Source organism: Platalea leucorodia (genome assembly GCF_965183815.1).
Source record: "Platalea leucorodia genome assembly, chromosome: 1".
In the NCBI taxonomy this organism is placed as follows: Eukaryota; Metazoa; Chordata; class Aves; order Pelecaniformes; family Threskiornithidae; genus Platalea; species Platalea leucorodia.
Window position 1 is genome coordinate 91,252,912 of NC_138823.1, and position 17,384 is coordinate 91,270,295.

At 39.2% G+C, this 17,384-nt stretch overlaps 1 protein-coding gene across 7 annotated transcripts in view; it reads right to left on the reverse strand.

Moving 5' to 3' along the window:
- Nucleotides 1–17,384, reverse strand: part of PIGN (phosphatidylinositol glycan anchor biosynthesis class N) — a 111,377-nt gene that overhangs the window by 73,803 nt on the left and 20,190 nt on the right. For 4 of the 7 annotated variants that reach the window (XM_082320807.1, XM_082320805.1, XM_082320808.1 and 1 more), the window contains 5 exons: nucleotides 15,318–15,439; nucleotides 14,097–14,195; nucleotides 9,246–9,352; nucleotides 2,786–2,910; nucleotides 1,406–1,536 (listed from right to left, as the gene is read on the reverse strand). In XM_082320807.1, coding sequence (XP_082176933.1) covers nucleotides 1,406–1,536; nucleotides 2,786–2,910; nucleotides 9,246–9,352; nucleotides 14,097–14,195; nucleotides 15,318–15,439 — 584 coding nt within the window. Of the gene's footprint in view, nucleotides 1–1,405; nucleotides 1,537–2,785; nucleotides 2,911–9,245; nucleotides 9,353–14,096; nucleotides 14,196–14,552; nucleotides 14,671–15,317; nucleotides 15,440–17,384 lie in introns of those variants that run through there. The other 3 variants (XM_082320811.1, XM_082320806.1, XM_082320810.1) reach the window with 3 other exon arrangements.

The following is a 17,384-nucleotide window of genomic DNA, read 5'->3' on the forward strand; positions in this document are numbered from 1 at the left end:
GGTCTCACTGCGGTGCAGGATGGGAGGATGAGAGAGAACAGGCATAAGTTGAAACAAAGGAGGTTCAGAGTGCAGATAAAGGAAACCTTTTCCCCTTCATGAGGGCAGGCAAGCAGCAGAGCAGGCTGCCCAAGGGGGTTGCATAGGCTCCATCCTTTGAGGTTTTAAAGGCCCTGCTGGATAAAGCCCAAGCAACCGTGTCTTTTCCCAAAGCTGATCCTGCTTTGAGTAGGTGGTTGGACTTCCTGAGGTCCCTATGATCATATATATATATAATATATATATATACACACACACACACGCACTTCCCTTATAAAAAATTATGATTACTTGAAACAGACAAAAAAAATAGGTGCCAGAATTAAAATTTTATTGCAAGTGGCAGTCAGCTCAACAGTAAATAAGATTCAAATCAGACTATTTCACAAATCAGCACCTGAGGTAATTAGGTTGATTTTGAATAAATACACAAATATTTTTGTCATTTGTGATGACAGAAGTCTGTATCCCTTCCATTTAAAAAGTTTAGGATTTCACACACAGAATAAGATGCTGAATTTTGCCAAGACCACATCTGAAGCATCCTTGGTTCGAAAGTATCACAGTTAGGAGTTACAAACACACACAGCGTTGGAAGAGAGACATCACTTTCATCGGCTGCACACAAGGACAGAAGTGTTCTTAAAATTCTTGATAAAAGAAAAAAGGAGAGGAAAAAAAATTGTCTAAATGAGTTCACCACCGTAAACTCTTCTCATCTGCCCTTTATCTAGTTACGCCAAAATTGGCTCAAGTCATTTGGCCACTGCGGTCATGCCCTTCACAAGTGCCCTCTGTGGGTACCGGCCTGGCCGGCCACCTGCCTCACCCTCCTTTCCGTACTCTCAGCTGCTCCACCTAGTCTCCAGCACCAGCCTCCTCTAAACAGATCACACAGCAGCCCCATCCTTTCTGGTGTGCCTAAAAGGCCAAAATAAGCAAAAAGATCCCCTCGCTGAAGTTTTTCACCAGCTCCTGGACATATCTGCCACCTTTACCAGGTGCTTCAGAGCACCAAAGTGAAAACTATATCTCCCCCATGGGCTGGAACAAAACCAACTTTGTGGTTGGCAGCCAAATAACACAATCTCCTCCTGCTTGGGCTAGTTTTCTGCAGGGAGCCTCTGACAGAGGTGGTATTCATTTTCTTTTTTCTGTCCAGATATGCAACTCAGCTGCCACAGGGCTGATGAGGGCTCCTGCAGCCAATTAACCATTTCTTAATTTGCATGGGCTTCATATACAAAGCAACACTTAGGATATCAAACCAAAGCAGGGGCTCCAAAGCTTCGAATGGGACAGAGCTCTATTCGCACTCCAGATACTCAGCCATAAACTCACTGACTCAACATTTAAAAAGACTCACCCCAATCTGTCATTCCATGGTCAGAAGTTAAAATAAATGCAGTTTTTCCATCATTTCCATAGAAATTGTCAATCATCGATGCAATTTCTTTTACACCCTCATCAACTTTTTTAATATTCTCCTTGTATTCCCTAGAAAAATAAGAAAAAATGTTATTAGATTCACGGTGGCTCTCACCTTTGGTATAAAGCAAGTTATCCATGGTCATAATGCTCGATCCTTTGACTATAGACAGCTTTATCCTCTACAGAACCTCAAGCTAACAAAAGACATCCTAGATGTAAAATCTCTCCTCCTCTAAGTCTCATGTGAGATACTAAATTGTCACAGCACAGTTTGAAGGTTCTTAAAACTACAGTCTCAAATGGATATTTATTTATATTTCAAATCTGACCTGTCCTTGATTGAAGACTATAATTTAATCACCCACAGCTATCAGGCAAGTTAAGGAGAATGTCAAAACTAAGGAATTCTGGAAAACTCAAACACCTTAAATTTTAAGTTTCAAAAATTACTTTAAGCCAGTAACTAAAGAAAGTTAAGCAAAGAAAGATCTGACCATGTAGGGACAGCACAGGGCTCAAAGTATTGTGGAATAGAGCCTTAACAAAATATTTGTATATTTTTAGAAAAAGTGACCATGATTAACTTTCAGCCAACTAATTTCCTATTTGTTGCGGTTGTTAAAAGTCAGTTTTAAAACTGTATCTTCAAAAAAAAAAATCAAAAAAAGAACATGAGACATACAGCAAATATGAACTTCGGAATGATGTAGGAAATCAGAGCAAGGATTTTGAAGACATGCAACGATCAAGAGAAAGACATAATATCCTACATTCAAAGCATGTGAGGAAATGAAAAGGAAGTTCTCAAATAACGCATTTCAAGATGAATTGGTGATGAGTGCTGTTAGTCTAAACTCTTCTCTTTGTTCAAGTGTCCTAAGGAAAGCTAAAACATAATGCTGGAATTTGCAGCCATTATTTCTGAGCTTACTGTTGTCTATAAATTCAACCACACTATTTCAGCCTTGGGGAATCTGAGAATTGTTTCCATTTTATGTATAAAACTACCATTTCCTACATATCGTCTAGATCATGTGTTGACTATAACTAAGACAATCTGCTAAAAATCAGACTTGGGTACAGGAGTATACCCAGGCACGCTGTATGTAGCAAAAAGCTGTCACTTCCACAGAGGAGACCTTAAAACCAAAAAACCCTAGAAAATTCAGAACATTAGTAATCATGGTGACATATACGACCTATTGTAGAAACCCTAAAGACTAAAAGTCTTCTTTCAAGCTTGATAAACAGCACTGGTAAAGTTACTGTGTGTATTTAAAACTAGTAAGAAAGATATGCTTAATCTCTCAATTACCTTGAGTTTGGCCGATGAGCATGTCCATTTGTGTCTATGCCTAGCAAATGCAGGAACAGAACCACTTTCTCTTCATTCAGTGCAGAGAATAACGTTTGATTACTTCTGGAAGAATTAAAGAAGTCCTGTATGGAATAAGCCATTAAGATATTAATCTGAGTACAATGGAAAAAGATGACAGGCAGCCTATTAAAACTAAAATGCAGCTGTTTTCATGTCAAAATACTAGTAGTTATTTGAGTTATGAAAGAGAAAAATTAATTCCTTCCCAATTTACTTCTTGGAGGATAACTACCGTCAATATAGTCAGTCCAAAGTTTCAGGTTAAGACAGGCAACACACCTCAAGTTGAGGAGTCTTTTTGTTTGGTTTTGTTTTTTTTTTTCTTTCTTTAAAGTGTTATTTGAGTTTCTTTAGGCAGAAATACCGGATGATTGTGTATCATCCCTTCTTTAACTCCTATGTAATCACAACTATGCACCATTCCCAAGATCCACTTATGGCTTTATATTTCCATTGATTTATCGATTTCAAGCTAGAAGCAAAGGTCTCAAATACTCTTGCTTTGGAAGGAGGTTCTGCAGGACTGAGATACCAAGCTACAACTTGTTTGCAGAAACCAAATTAAAACAGAACAAAACAAGACACGCTTTGCAAATACATGAACTACAGAACACACATCTGCCTTGCACATGTCCTATTTAAGCATCCCTGAGGCAGATGCCGGGAGGATTTTCCCCTCAGATGGAATGAATCTTGACATGGCTAGTCTGTGTTAGACCAGCCATATTACAGCAATGCAAAATGCAGGGAGACAGCTATTCCAGTGTGATCTCCTTAGTAACAGCACTGCCCAAGGAAACAAAGTTGGATACGGTTTTAGTTCAAAGAGCATCCAGAGAACCTTTCAGTACATTAATATAAAGGAAAGTGTCTGAATTTCACACAACAGTCCAGGGAAAATACTGGTAGAGCCAGTGAATCATTTCTACCACCAAAGGACAGAGCAGTCCACCACACACCTGTGATAGCAGTGGAGCTGTTAAAAACTAAAGCTCACACCCTGTGTAAACGAAAGTCACTGTACCCAGAGAAAGACCAAACTGGTAGCAAGAGTATCACAGTAAGCCATGTCAGGAAACCGTGGCAGTACACAATTCCACCTTTTTTTCCCCCTGAATATACACAAGCCGCATGGACTAATATTTGCACGCTCTCAACTTCAGCTCTTGTCCAAACAAAATCATGACCAAAGTCCAGAGATATCACAGAATCATCATAGAAAGTCCGGAGATAATCATAGAATCATCTTTGCACAGGAGTTAGCAGGGCTCATTGACAGAGGTTTAAACTAGATTTGAAGGGGGAAAGGGATAAAACTAGGCTCACTAGAGATAAGCCTGGGGGCTGCACGCCAATGTTTGAGGGACAGTTAGTGAGGTTCTTTGGTCTGCTGTCTCAGTGGAGAGTAGGGAATGGAGATCCTTCACCTCAGTGGAGGTAGGGTATGGAGATCCATGTGGCAGCAAAGATACAAGGGTTATGGATGTGTTAGAAACCACAGAAGCACCCGAGAATGGTCATGTAGGAATTAGGGCTTCTCCCCCCAAGAAGGTGGTGGGATCAATAGCCCAACTGAAGTGCATCGACACCAATGCACGCAGCGTGGGCCACAAACAGGAGGAGCTGGAAGCCGTTGTGCAGCAGGAAAACAATGACACAGTTGCCACCACGGAAACATGGTGGGATGGCTCGCACAACTGGAGTGCTGCAACAGATGGCTATAAACCCTTCAGAAGGGACAGGCAAGGAAGCAGGGGCGGTGGGGTAGCCTTGTACATTAGGGAGTGTTTTGACTGTCTAGAGCTTGATGATGGTGCCGATAGGATTGAGTGTTTATGGGTAAGAATGAGGGGGAAGGCCAACAAGGCAGATATCATGGTGGGAGTCTGCTATAGACCACCCAACCAGGATGAAGAGGCAGACAAATTGTTGATGTACAGCCACCTCGTAACCCAGAGCAGCAGCAGCCAGAAGAGCTTGCCCAACCTCTGGCTAATGAAGAATAAGACAACCAAAGGAAGAGGAGTGTAACCTAAGACATGGCATCTTTTCCCAGAGGAAACAGCAAACTGTATACCATGGAACATTTTTTAAATGTTTTACTAAAAAAAACCCCAACCAAATAGGAAGTTCACCACAAGGAGTTATCTTAGGCTGATAAAGGTGGTGAGTTGGTAAGCAGGACACCAAACGGTAGGGGCAAAAACCATTTCACCTTGCTCTGGAGGCTGCTGAACTGTTTGTCCAGCATTATCCTTGTATCTTCTTGTAGCCTGCTAAAGGTACCTTCTTTTTGGTATTCAGTATTCACAAAACTTGAGACTTATCACCACTCAACACTAGTTTCCAAGTCACCATTATATATTAACTCTATCTTTCTGTCCCAATTTTTTTGTTTCCCTTTTATTTGCTTTATTCAGTAATATTACCTCCCTCCTATATTTAAGCCGAATACCACCAAGAAGTTTCAGGGATGGGAGTAAACAACAAAGAAGCTGAGAGAACTCAGTTTCTCCAGTCTCAAGAAAAGGCAGCTAAGGAGAGATCTCATTGCTGTCTACAGCCGTCTACTGAGAAGGTGAAGATAAAATTGAGCCAGACTGCTCAGAGGGCCTTGGTGATGGGACAAGGGGAAACTCACAACTTGAAATGTGGGAAATTCCAGTAAGATAAAGAGACTTCTTAAATTTTTTTTTAAAACCATAACTGTAGCCAGATATTGGAACAGGTGCTCAAGAGGTCACTGAATTTCTGCCCTAGAAGACGCTCAAAACTTGACTTGGCAAGGCCTGAGCAGCCTGCTCTAACTCGACGTCCTTCATGCAGGGAATTGGACTTGATAACCACTACAGCTTTCTTCCAACCTTCTTTTTCTATGATTCTGGCAATTTTTCTATGATTTTCTGGCAATTAACAACAAATAATGCCCTGACTACAACTGATACACAATTTAGTAAGATCAGCAATAAGTTTCCCATTAAAACATTCACAGTAAAATGTAAAGTTAATTATAATGTAATACTAATTAAAATATTACAAGAGAAGTTTGGTTACAACTATGTGAAATCTTTTAGTATCATCTTCCTCCTTGGATGGGACAAAGCAAGGAAGAAAAAAGACTACCTAGAAGGTCTAGCAAAAACATGATTTACTGATGTCTGAACAAAATATGGACTCCATAGATGTTTAACAGAAGTTGTTGGAGACCATTTGGTCCCCCAAACAGAACCCTCCATGGAAGCATGATCCTTTAATAGAGCTGACAAACTGTTGCTGAATGCATGGATGTACAGGGAGAAAGGGACCTAACAAACCTCCTTTCACAAAGCTCCTTCATACATAAATCCAGGACAACTTTATTAAATTGGTAGATTAAAGCTATGCATGCTGATGTGTGCTCATGTGAGAGTTTAAATAGTTATGCCAGTTTTTAGATGTAAAATAAATGTACGAAGGCAGGATAAACATATAAACCTAGCATATATATCAGTTGAGCATGCTCATGCACAAGCCTCTTACACATATTAAAAATAAATCATTCAACCATTGTACTGCTAGTTAGAGCAGAGCTATCTGTATTGAAATCCACTGGTAGAAATCCACATCAGGTCATGGCACTGTCTGCAGAGCTTCAAAGTTTAACATCATTCAGTTCTGGACTCTTGCCCCAACCATGCACAGAAGGGACAGTCTGAAGGCTTGGTCTGGCCTTCTTCCAGCAGAAAAGGGCCAAAGGAAGAATGAAGTACTGTGTTCAAAATGGGAGGGGGGAGAAGAAATGTATATCCATTTAAGTCAGAAGACATTAACTGAATACCTTGAGCATATCCTGCCCTGTGGTCATAATAAATTGTGGTTAGACCATTACTGCGACTCATCTTCAAGACTGTTTGAGTTCCTGGAATTTTAATCATTTTACCCTAAAAAAGAGTTCAATCTTATAAAACTGTTTTTCACAAAATACTTTAAAAAAAAATCAGAAATGCATTAAAAAGACAATTTTAGTTAACCAAGACTCCCGGTATTTTGCACCCTAATTTTTCTTTAGCACAGACTCAGACTATGATCTAGGTAAAGGTTATTTAACTGAGAATCATTGGGCCACATCACACTAAATTACCCTCAGTCCCTTAATTATTTTGAAGGCTTCTAGAAAAAAAAAAAAAAAAAAGCACCACCAAAAACCAGAAAAAACCACAGTCAAACAACTCCATACCCATCTGGATCTCCAAGCCACTCCCAAGCTATTACCACACATTAAAATCACTGAGTTTTAACCAGCTGCAGATAAAAACCCCACCCAGTCTAGTCTATACTCAATTTTGTTTGTCCCAAGAAAGGGCTAGGATCACCCGGTACCATGAGCAGACATGACAGGAACTATCAAGTATCACACACTTTTTTCTTCCACTAATGATTTAAGCAATCTGCTTCTGATCCATACAAATAACAACTAGTCAGAGTGTCTCATCTCCTGACCAACTGAGTTATCATTAGTTAGCGCTTTTTAAGAGAACAAGCAATTTCAGGATGCCAGCACTAGTAGCCCAAACATTAGTTAGCCATTCTCCGTTTTATCCCCATCTTTTTTGGGGCAGAGGAAGCCACAAGCAGCCCTCGTGATGCTTGGGACCTGCTGACTACGCAGTAGAGAGGGAGCACGCGTTAGTGTATTTTGCTTCCTAAAGAGGCCAAAATCCAGGGACCACCTTGCCCAACGTAGAGTTAAACAGTGTTGTTAAATATTTGAGATAAAACTCAAATGAGAAAAAAAAATGTACGTAAACCAGAATTTAGATTTCAGCAACTTGTCATTGTTACTTACATATAATCTCACCAGCATAGCTGAGAGTTGTTCAAGTTACAATAGCAGAGTGACCCCAGTTTCAGTCAGCCTCATATTTCACGCTTCTGACGCACTGATGTGTAATTGAAGAGATGATTAATGGAACGAGTGTTTTACACCAGTCAATCAAGTCCTATCCATTCATAGTATGAAATTTAGATGGGCAAATTAAGTCTTTAAACTAATGGTGCTGGTTGCAAGGAAAAAGTCATCAGTAATGACATATATATTAAACGTATCATTATAGTTTGAAAGAAGAAATGTCATTAGGTTTTTTGAAGCAAAAGAAAGGTAGTACCACCCTCACGTACCTGTGCAGCTCCAAATGACAGCAGGGTGCAACTTTAAGACAACAGCTATTCAAGTGTAATTGACAGCCTAATTTGATTTGTATTATTCATACGCATTACAACAGCAACCTAGCTCAAGTGCACGTTCAGGGAGAGGATGACAGTTAGAAAAAACACCTTTTCACCTTGCAAACTCAGAAAATCACTTCCCTTGAAAATTAGCAAACTATAATGAACTTTTCCACCCTACCTCACTGTTTAAAGGAGACGCACCCTTGGCTTCCTAATATAGATGCTGATTTGGTTTATTGATTTATTTGGTTTTACTTTTAGTTTGATTTGATTTATGCTGGTTAGCTAGTGTTGATGTACACAGCCCAGAGAGCTTGTGGAAAATTTTTTAAGTCTTAAACTCCATTAACATTGTTATGAGATCCAGAAAGTAACTCACCTAATTGCTCCACTGATACAGATATTTATACACCAATGCCCACTATCAGCATTTCTTAATCCAGGACAAGTGAGGTAGCATGGAATAACATGAATAATCAGAAACTATGTGCCTTGGACTATTAATACTTACAGTGACAGAGTCACAGAAAACAACAGTCATGAACCAGCACTGACCCAAGTCAGCTGAGCAGAGCACCACGTGAACAAGTTCTACTGCTTCAGGGCCTAAGCCGCCTCCGCTCCCCTTTCCCCCCCCCAAACCAACCATGACTCCTCTGGCAGCCACAGCATAGCATGAACCACAGTAGAGAATCAGGAGCCAGCTACGTGCATCAGAACAAGCCACACTGTATAATTACAGTGGATACAAGCCTGACAAAAATCAAGTCAATAATATTGTCCATTTCTTTCTCATCATCAAGACTTACCATTTCTGCCATGCCATAATACTTGTTACAAAATCCTTAAATAATCACATTCAAGATTTTAAAGGGTTTATAGTACTTCAAGATGGGTTTCAGATTATATGCAAATTTAAGACAAAGAAAAGCCAAGAATGTTTTTAAAGGGTACTTTTATTAGTGTTAGTTTTTTTTATTAGCACTGAATGACAAATACTTCCTCTAAGCTTCCATTACATTAGTCATGATAATCAATTCAAGCAATTTTTATTTATGACCCGAAGTGACAGATCTTTCAAAAATTGCTTACTTTCTAGTTCTATGATAAAGTTAACATGTTCTATGATAAAGTTAACACCCAGCTGTGCTTTTTATACACAGGTAGCATAAAAAGATTCTCTGCTCACCTTAACATGATCAAAAACCCATGTGTCAAGCTTGGCTGCATCTTTTGCTCCAAAGTCTTCACTTTCTGCTGCATAACAAAATGTATAAACATGATCTCCAGTAGCACCTGCAAAAAAACAAACAAAAATAGATGGAATAGAAGACAGAAAAAAGTTTTCTTCCTTTTCTCATGGTCAAAAATATATGAATATTAATGCATAGGAGTAGAAATCTATCAAGAATGACAATCCTAAGAGAACTCAAAGAAGTTTTCTCCTTATTTTAAACTTCTCCACCATTTATGTTTTTTTGAAGCCTGGGTACCATTTTAACTCATTAGCTTATCAGCACCTCAGAGGAAAGAGGAAGAATGTTATCCAGTATGCTCAGGTGAGGAAATAAAGTATAGAAAAGCAAGCAGGAGTAGAACAAATGCCAGTCAAAGTAAATTAAATAGAACTTAGTTTTGAAACAAGGAGTTTCACTGAGAAAGTTCTAACAGAGGAAGCTACACATTAAGAGCCTTGTTTGAACACACACATTTTGGGGAGTTTTTTGTTTAAGAAAATGTACTTAGCTTTTGGTTGTTAAACCGAATGATACAGGCCAATGCCCTATCAATGAGACCTTTTACACAGGAAAAGATCATATATCACATACAATGAAGGCAACAGGAGGGATGTAACTTAGTTACTGTACATCAATTCTAGGAGGCAATGCAGTATTGAAAGCCGAGTGGACAAGTTCAGAAAGACAACATTCAAAGTCTGCATCTTTAAAACATGGCTTCAAAATATAAAAGGGAGAACTACTGGACTATATTCAGGCATAAAGTACAACGTGAGGGTCACTGATGCGAAAACACAGCATCTGGACAAGGCAATTTCATTCTGTACTTACTATCAAGAGAGCAAAGCAGAGAAAGGTGGGAAAAAAAGATGAAGACCTAGAAGAAAGTAAACTTCTGAAGCCCTGGAAAGATCTGAAGTTAGGTGGGGTTTAATGAAATAATTCAGTCAATGGCTGAGCTGTTACAGCTTGGGGATACTATTTCTACAGTGACTATGTAAGCTCCCAGAGTGAATACGTTCTTCTATCAGTTCTTGGCCAGAGAGAACATAGCCGATTTGCTGGATGTCACAATTACATCCTGCAGTTTTGTAAGCTTCCAGGCTTGTGAATGAACTAACATCCCAGTATAAAGGAGCTGTTTAAACTAAGATTATGTCCAAACCCCCACAAGGGATGCAGGTATTTCAGGCCAGGAAGATGAAAGCTGGCACAGATTTTCTGGTGCAGCTCCCCGCTGCCCCGCCAGGAGACATTAGTACTACTTATAACCCAGAACACTCACTGCAATTCTCAGAGTCTGAAAGAAAAGGATGAAAATACTCCCACGCATTAAAAAGTGATTTAAGGAGTTCCAATTGGTGGATAAAGGAGTTCAAAAGAAGAAATAAGCCCTGGCCATCACTGTCAGGATGACTGATGGTCTAAGAGGGTAGAGTGCTGTACTGTTTTTCCACAGTGTCACAGCAAACCTGAGAAGACCTGTCTTTGAGAGGTGCCACATCAAAGTAGTCAAATGAAAGCATGCAGCTGGCAGACCAGGCAAAGGAACACATCTACTACTTACCCATTTTTAATTTCTACCAGAGCAGAAAACAAAACCCACTCAACCCTGCATTGCTACAAAAGATACAGTGGCAAAATGAAGTCATACTAGGAAAGTTTTAGAGTGCCTGCATAGCTTATAATTTTCTTTTTTTTTAAATAAGAAAACCTAGTATGCAAAATGTTGCAAAATATTATTTTATTTCTGTCATTTGAGAGGTGGCAGGCAAGAGTATGCCCAATACTTTCTTTGGGGATGAGAAATCAAATATGGGATAGAGAAATAGAAGGAAGCCAGGGATGAAAACATCCTTTAGAAGCAAGCACAGAGCTCTGTTGGGTTTGGTGCTGCCATTACACTAAGGGAAATAACTGGAGGTGCCAGAAACTCCCGCACCAGATACCACCTATTCCTGTTGCAGACTTGTCTGGCACATCATCTCACCCTCAGCATCAATATTCAAATATTAGGATCAGGGATCAAGTTATCACCCTCTTACAATAAGATTTACATCCTGCAGAAACTAAAGCCCGTGGTCTGCTAGCGGGGCAGGTCCTGTGCCCGACAAGTCTTTCATCGGTCGGAGCCCAGACCAGCAGGAGACTTTTGCTAGCAAATTTTGCAGGCACAAAAGAGGGGAAAAAAGAAGGAAGGCACAAGGACAGTCGGACACTGAGCCAACAGAGTGTGGGCATCAAAGAGCTGTCGTCAGACAGGTGAGGAATGTGAGAAATCCTGCATTTTTATTGGTGTGCTGTAGGAACAGGGAACTAGAAGAAGAGACCAAGAGGTCTCTGTCCAGAATAACCCTGACAAGGGTTTGTCCCGGTTGTCCCCATGGTCTTGATGACACCCTTCTTCATACTCAAGCTAAACAATGACCCTAGCCTTGCTGCTAGTTTCCAAGAGAGAGAAAGAGAATCTGTGGAACAAATGTCAGTCTGGGTGCAAAGGACTAATATCTGCTTCCCTTAACAGAAGCAACATCCTCAGCTCCTTTTTCAGCATGGCATTACACTCCACTCTGGATTACACTCCAACCTATACCCATGACAAAACAGTACAGGACTGGATCGTTCAAGTCAAACCTCAAATTCTAGCAAGTCTAGAAGAAAACCTCAAAATTTTAAAGAGCATTCTGGAAATAACATAGGCATTTTCAAAGTACGTTATTTTCAGATAATTTCAAGGTCATAAACTAAAAATACCATAGAAAATAAGGTTAAAATTATCACACTGAATTTGTGTAGCTTAAGTAAGTTTAACTATTAGAAACTGACACCTTTTAATTCCGCTTAAGATGTAAGTGAATTGCACACCAGTTCCAAAGGTGCTTCAGACATTTTCTCGGACTAAAACACTAATCACACAGTCATTGAGACTTTGACAAATTTAGATTTCATGCATATCTATTTTGATATTCAAAGAGATCTGTGAGCATTTTATCTACCGTCTCTATTGAATCCTCAACCGTTTCATTGAAATAGTTACTTTATGACAGGAAAAGGATCTGAAGAACATAGACAATGACAGGAAACAAAGGTTTTTTTCTCTCCTTCCCAAAAACCAGCAGGTGTTAAATACTCTTTATGCATCATCCAATGAAAGCAGTGAAACAGTTAATAAAATTCTGAACGTTTTGGCCTGACAAAATACACACAAGAAGAGTCCTGTGACCTCACTAATTTGCAGCTTAGAAAGAAGGAGTGAAATTAAGCTATGCTCCCCTATTTCCTTTTTGGCTTTTTTGTGAAAAGTAAAGTTAAAGAACAAACGCTTGATTCCATTCCCTTCTGTATTATAAAACTTCTCTACTTTGGAAGGAGGGGAAACACCTTTTTCTACTGAAAGAAGTTAATCTGCCTTTCTATAATGAGAAACTATGATTCATTTTCCCATACAGCATCTACTTGTCAGAGACAGAGCTGCACTAAACCTTTCTCAATTTGGGGGCATTTCCCTCCCCCTGCAAAAGAAAGCTCCATTGTTGATGCCACTCAGAACAAGTCATATTGAGAGACACAGCAACAGTATGGTATTACCCTTGCACATCCCTCCAGATAACATCAAAGCTGCTTCCAAGTCCTCTGCTTATCTTCTTACTCAAACAAAACTAGTAGAAGGACAGGGGTCTGGGAAATTCTTGAATTCCCCAAATATTTTCCCAAGAACATATCTCCAAAAATGTAAACAATCTGTGCAAGGGCAGTGTACTACCTTTCCCCTCTCCCCAACTACCATCACAATATTCCCAAATACAAGCTGTAATCTGAGGTCATGGGAAATTATCAGGAGATATTTGTACAGCTTACCATAAACTTATGAGGATCAAGCAAAGATCAGAAAAGCCGGGGGGGGGGGGATATCAGGAGGAGAGGGGGAAGAGACTGGAGTTCAAAAGTTCAAGAATCATCATGAGAAATATGGTGTACACTTTTTCTAAACCAATATTAGATTCCACTCCTATCCTGCCTATCACATTTTTCTGATTTGTCAATGCCAATAGTTAGAACAGAAGAGCAGCATATGCTCCTAGCTTGTCCCCTTTTCACTTCAGTCTGTTTTACTCTGAGATTATGGGAAAGGGTGTTTATGCCCTCATTCTTCCAAGAACAAAAGGAAATTAAACTTGGAGACCCATTAAATGTTTGAAGTGTTGCTCAGCAATCTCTGTGTGCTCAAAGACCAATTGCACTGGGCTGACAAGACTTTAACACGCTGCACACCATGGGGAAAAGACCTCAGCTTCAGGAATAGTACCAGGCAGGTCCTACTTGCATCTAGTTCTTCCCTTTATATATTATTGTTCTGGAGTAGAAGCAAGATAACCCACAATAAGCTACTTCCCTAGCTCAGACACTCAAAAAGCATGGCTGCAGTTCTATCACCTGACTCACTGGGAGCTGCACGCAGAGGAAGAAAAACCCCAGCTGCAGACTTACAAACAAGAGCTTTAAACCTCAAGTAAAGAAAAAAATATTAGGTCCTTTCAACTATGGGTGTGTTGCCTTTAGCATGCTAATAGAATTAGGGAAGGCCTCTTTAAATAGATGAGTAATAAATAGGGATATCCTCTTTAAAAGCTTCCTCCTTCTTCTCCACCCAGTCTTGAATTCACAAACTAGAAATCAGGTATACACAAGTATACAAACTGGAAATACTTCATTCACCTTCTTCTCTAACTGAAAAAATTTAAGTGTCTCTATTTTACTACCTGATAACTATGTGTTAAAGATGCACAAAATTTAAACCTTACCTTTTGCAAACATTGGCAAAATATCTGGGCTTCCCCAGCTCCAAGTATATTTACTTTCGTTGAAAACAGAGTCAAATTCCACTGGATTCTCCTTCCATCCTGTTAAACAAACATACCTGGATCTAAATGGGGTTGCCAGAAGACCTCATTGACTGCTAAGATTGATAGTCCATGCAAAATTTTTCTTTTTTAAGTTGCCCTTATATTATTTCATAATGAACTCCACGTTGTGAGTCTTGCTTTTTACTTCCATTTCAACCTCTATTTGCAATTAGTCTCCCATTCATTAAGAAGTGAGCTGAAAACCTAAGCCAATCTCATTATGCAGGGATTCAAACAGACAAAACACACAGCTGGTTTACCTTCTAAACAGCTAAAATTCTCCTGAATTCTAAATCCCCTGTTGTCTGAACTCAGATCTTGGCATTTTAGGCAACAAATTACACACTCAAATACCATATTTCCAGCAGTCACGTTCCACCTCATCACAATAAAACCTTCAAGATCTTCTGTTTCCATGACAAGGCAGCTGACGGAAATATAGAGATGCTCTTAACAGCCATTGCTGCCAATCCTGCATTTGTAGCAGATCTCAGAAGGAAGAACCTTTTGATTAGCAACATGGACAAGACCAAGTAATTCCTCTTACCTCCCCTGTCCAAAACCAACACACAACACAAGTGTTCAGGCCTGGAAGCCTGGGGGGAGGCAGAGGACCACACAAAAGACCGAGTCAGTAATGTGAAGGCTTGTTCCACATTATTAACCTCCAAGCATGTAGTAACAGCTAGCTCTGGACACAACAGAGTTGGGGTTTTCACTTTATTTTGCTACTGATTCTACAACTCAACCTAGCAATGGTTCAGCTAAAACACTGCAGTTCACTTCTTGTTTGTGGTATCGACCTAGCCATATCCCATTACAGCCTCAATGATAATTAAAACCTCTGTTATATGAAGAGGTCACTCCATAAATAAGATAGTTCTGCTTTTAGACCCAGGGTGCTAAATTTCACCATGTCACAAAATATTAACTTATGTAAGTTATTTTCATATCTATCAATATTAAGAATGGGAAAACCATCCAAAATGATTCTTTTCCATATAATCTTGGTATACAAACCACTATGCAGGTATTTACCAATAATCATCTAGAAGCCCAGCACATCACTAAAACACCTTATTTTGGAGGACAGTGTTCACAGCTTTAGGACCAGCATACCTTTAGCAACTGCACTGACATCTTCATAGAATCCAGCTATAAGCGCAACGTGCCCTGGCCTGGATTCTGTTGGGACCCGGGTGTGAGAGATTCCCCAGCTGCCATTATTCTCTAGAATACCCCTGAAAACAGGATACAAGGCAGTTAATGCTTATGACTTCTTGAAAGTACAATGAATTGCAGCTAAAAAGTGTGGCAGGTAGATGTGAGGCAAGAAATTAAAAAAACAAACAAACAAAAAAAAAAAACCCAAAACCAACCAGACTAAAACTGATTTTCACTACCACCTGCTGTGCAGCAAAACAAGCAGAACATTAACCTGCAAGTAGTTTTATATTATAACACCCCACAGAGAACATTACTACTGTGGCCCATCAGCACCGCAAACAGATGAGTTTAGCTGGTGTTCTAATACACTTAGAATTAATGTACTATTTTTTTTCTGCTGCTTTCTGCTATAGCTTACTTTTTTTCCCCCTTAACGGATTGTTTCTGCCTGGTGTTACTTTTCTTTGCTCTTTCCATTTAGCTTGAAAGTGTCTAGCTCAATCTTCTCTTATTCACTGAATATGTTCAATTATAATTGGTTCTTGTGACCATGTCTGCCTTTATCTGTGCTGAATGCTGGAAGCCAGCATCAAGAGAATTTAAAATCCACGTAAATCTAAGGTGAAAATCATTTCAGCAACATGGAGAAAACTTAAGTAAACCTTGTATCTTTTGCAATTACACCAAAGTGAAGGACACTTCCTCACCACACACACAGAAACAGATAAATTGCCTAGGGATTATGCACATACAATAGTTATAACAGATAAAAAGCAAAGCAAATAGAGGACAAAGCCCAAGTGCAAGAAACAGCCTCATAAACTACTCTTGTCTGCTGAAGATATGAACAGCTGGAGCCTGTTGGAGAGCAAGCAGTGAGCATTACCATATGCTGTTTTCTTGTCTCCATCTTCTGGAAGAAGAGAAAGATTCACTGCTCACTGTTAGAGCAAGGGGAGGAAGAAAGAAAACAAAACACACCAGGACATATCTTACACTAATGTTTAGGAAAAAAGCAGCAGAATCGTCTGAAAAAAATCAAAGTGGTTTTTAAGGGTCAAATCTACCAGGAAATTGTATTTTTGTTGTTCATAATATAAGCTACAAAATTTGTTATATTTTTATTGAATGTGTTTTAGCCCAACTAGATTCTAAGTTCATGCTTTGTAACTTTATTTTTAACAGAGATTTTATACAACTGTTAATTACAAGAGCTGTACACTCATCTCTAAATATATTTCTCACTAAGGAAGGAAGAATCAAACCACAACCTAAAATTTCTGGCTCCACTCTAAGCTTGCAGGATCCACAGTTTGTTTGTTGTGGTTTTTTTTTAACTCATCTTAGACCTTATATTCTCAGGCCTACTCGAAAGCTCGCAGGCCTATTTGGAATAGCCCAAATATTACAGTGAAAAATGTAAAAGGTGATACAGCACTCTGGCATGTTATTCCTAGCTCTCATCTCAGCTAGGTTTTAAAACAAGTTGTACTAAAAAGAGGTACTAATTTGAAAAAAGGACTTAAGTATTAGTTAAAGTGGTTTCTAATTTATTCTCACTGGAGACTGATCAAAATGTATTGCACTAGCATTAGTGGAAGATTTAAGACAAAAATAGAACACTTTTGGCCCCCCTCACACTTCATTGTCACAACAGGTAGGAAATTGTTTTAATTAGAATTTTATTTCTATTGAGTTGGAAAGTAATCCTTTACCTTTGCTTTTGTGGGGCTGCGTCACAGGACGTGAAGTCAACAACAACACATACCAGGCAAAAAAATATAGCCAGATATTGTCATTTACCTATTCAAAATCCATTTAGCTATTTTGAATTATTTCAAAGCCTTTTATTCAGAAGAACCATTTAAAAAAAAATTAATTTTCTTGACAGTATAAACATTAGCTACCCATAATAACAATGACGAATATGAATATGACCTAGTAATAGGGCTGAAACATGACAGGCAAGGAAGAAAACATCTTCCCTGAAATCCCCACCACCACCACAGCAATTCAGAC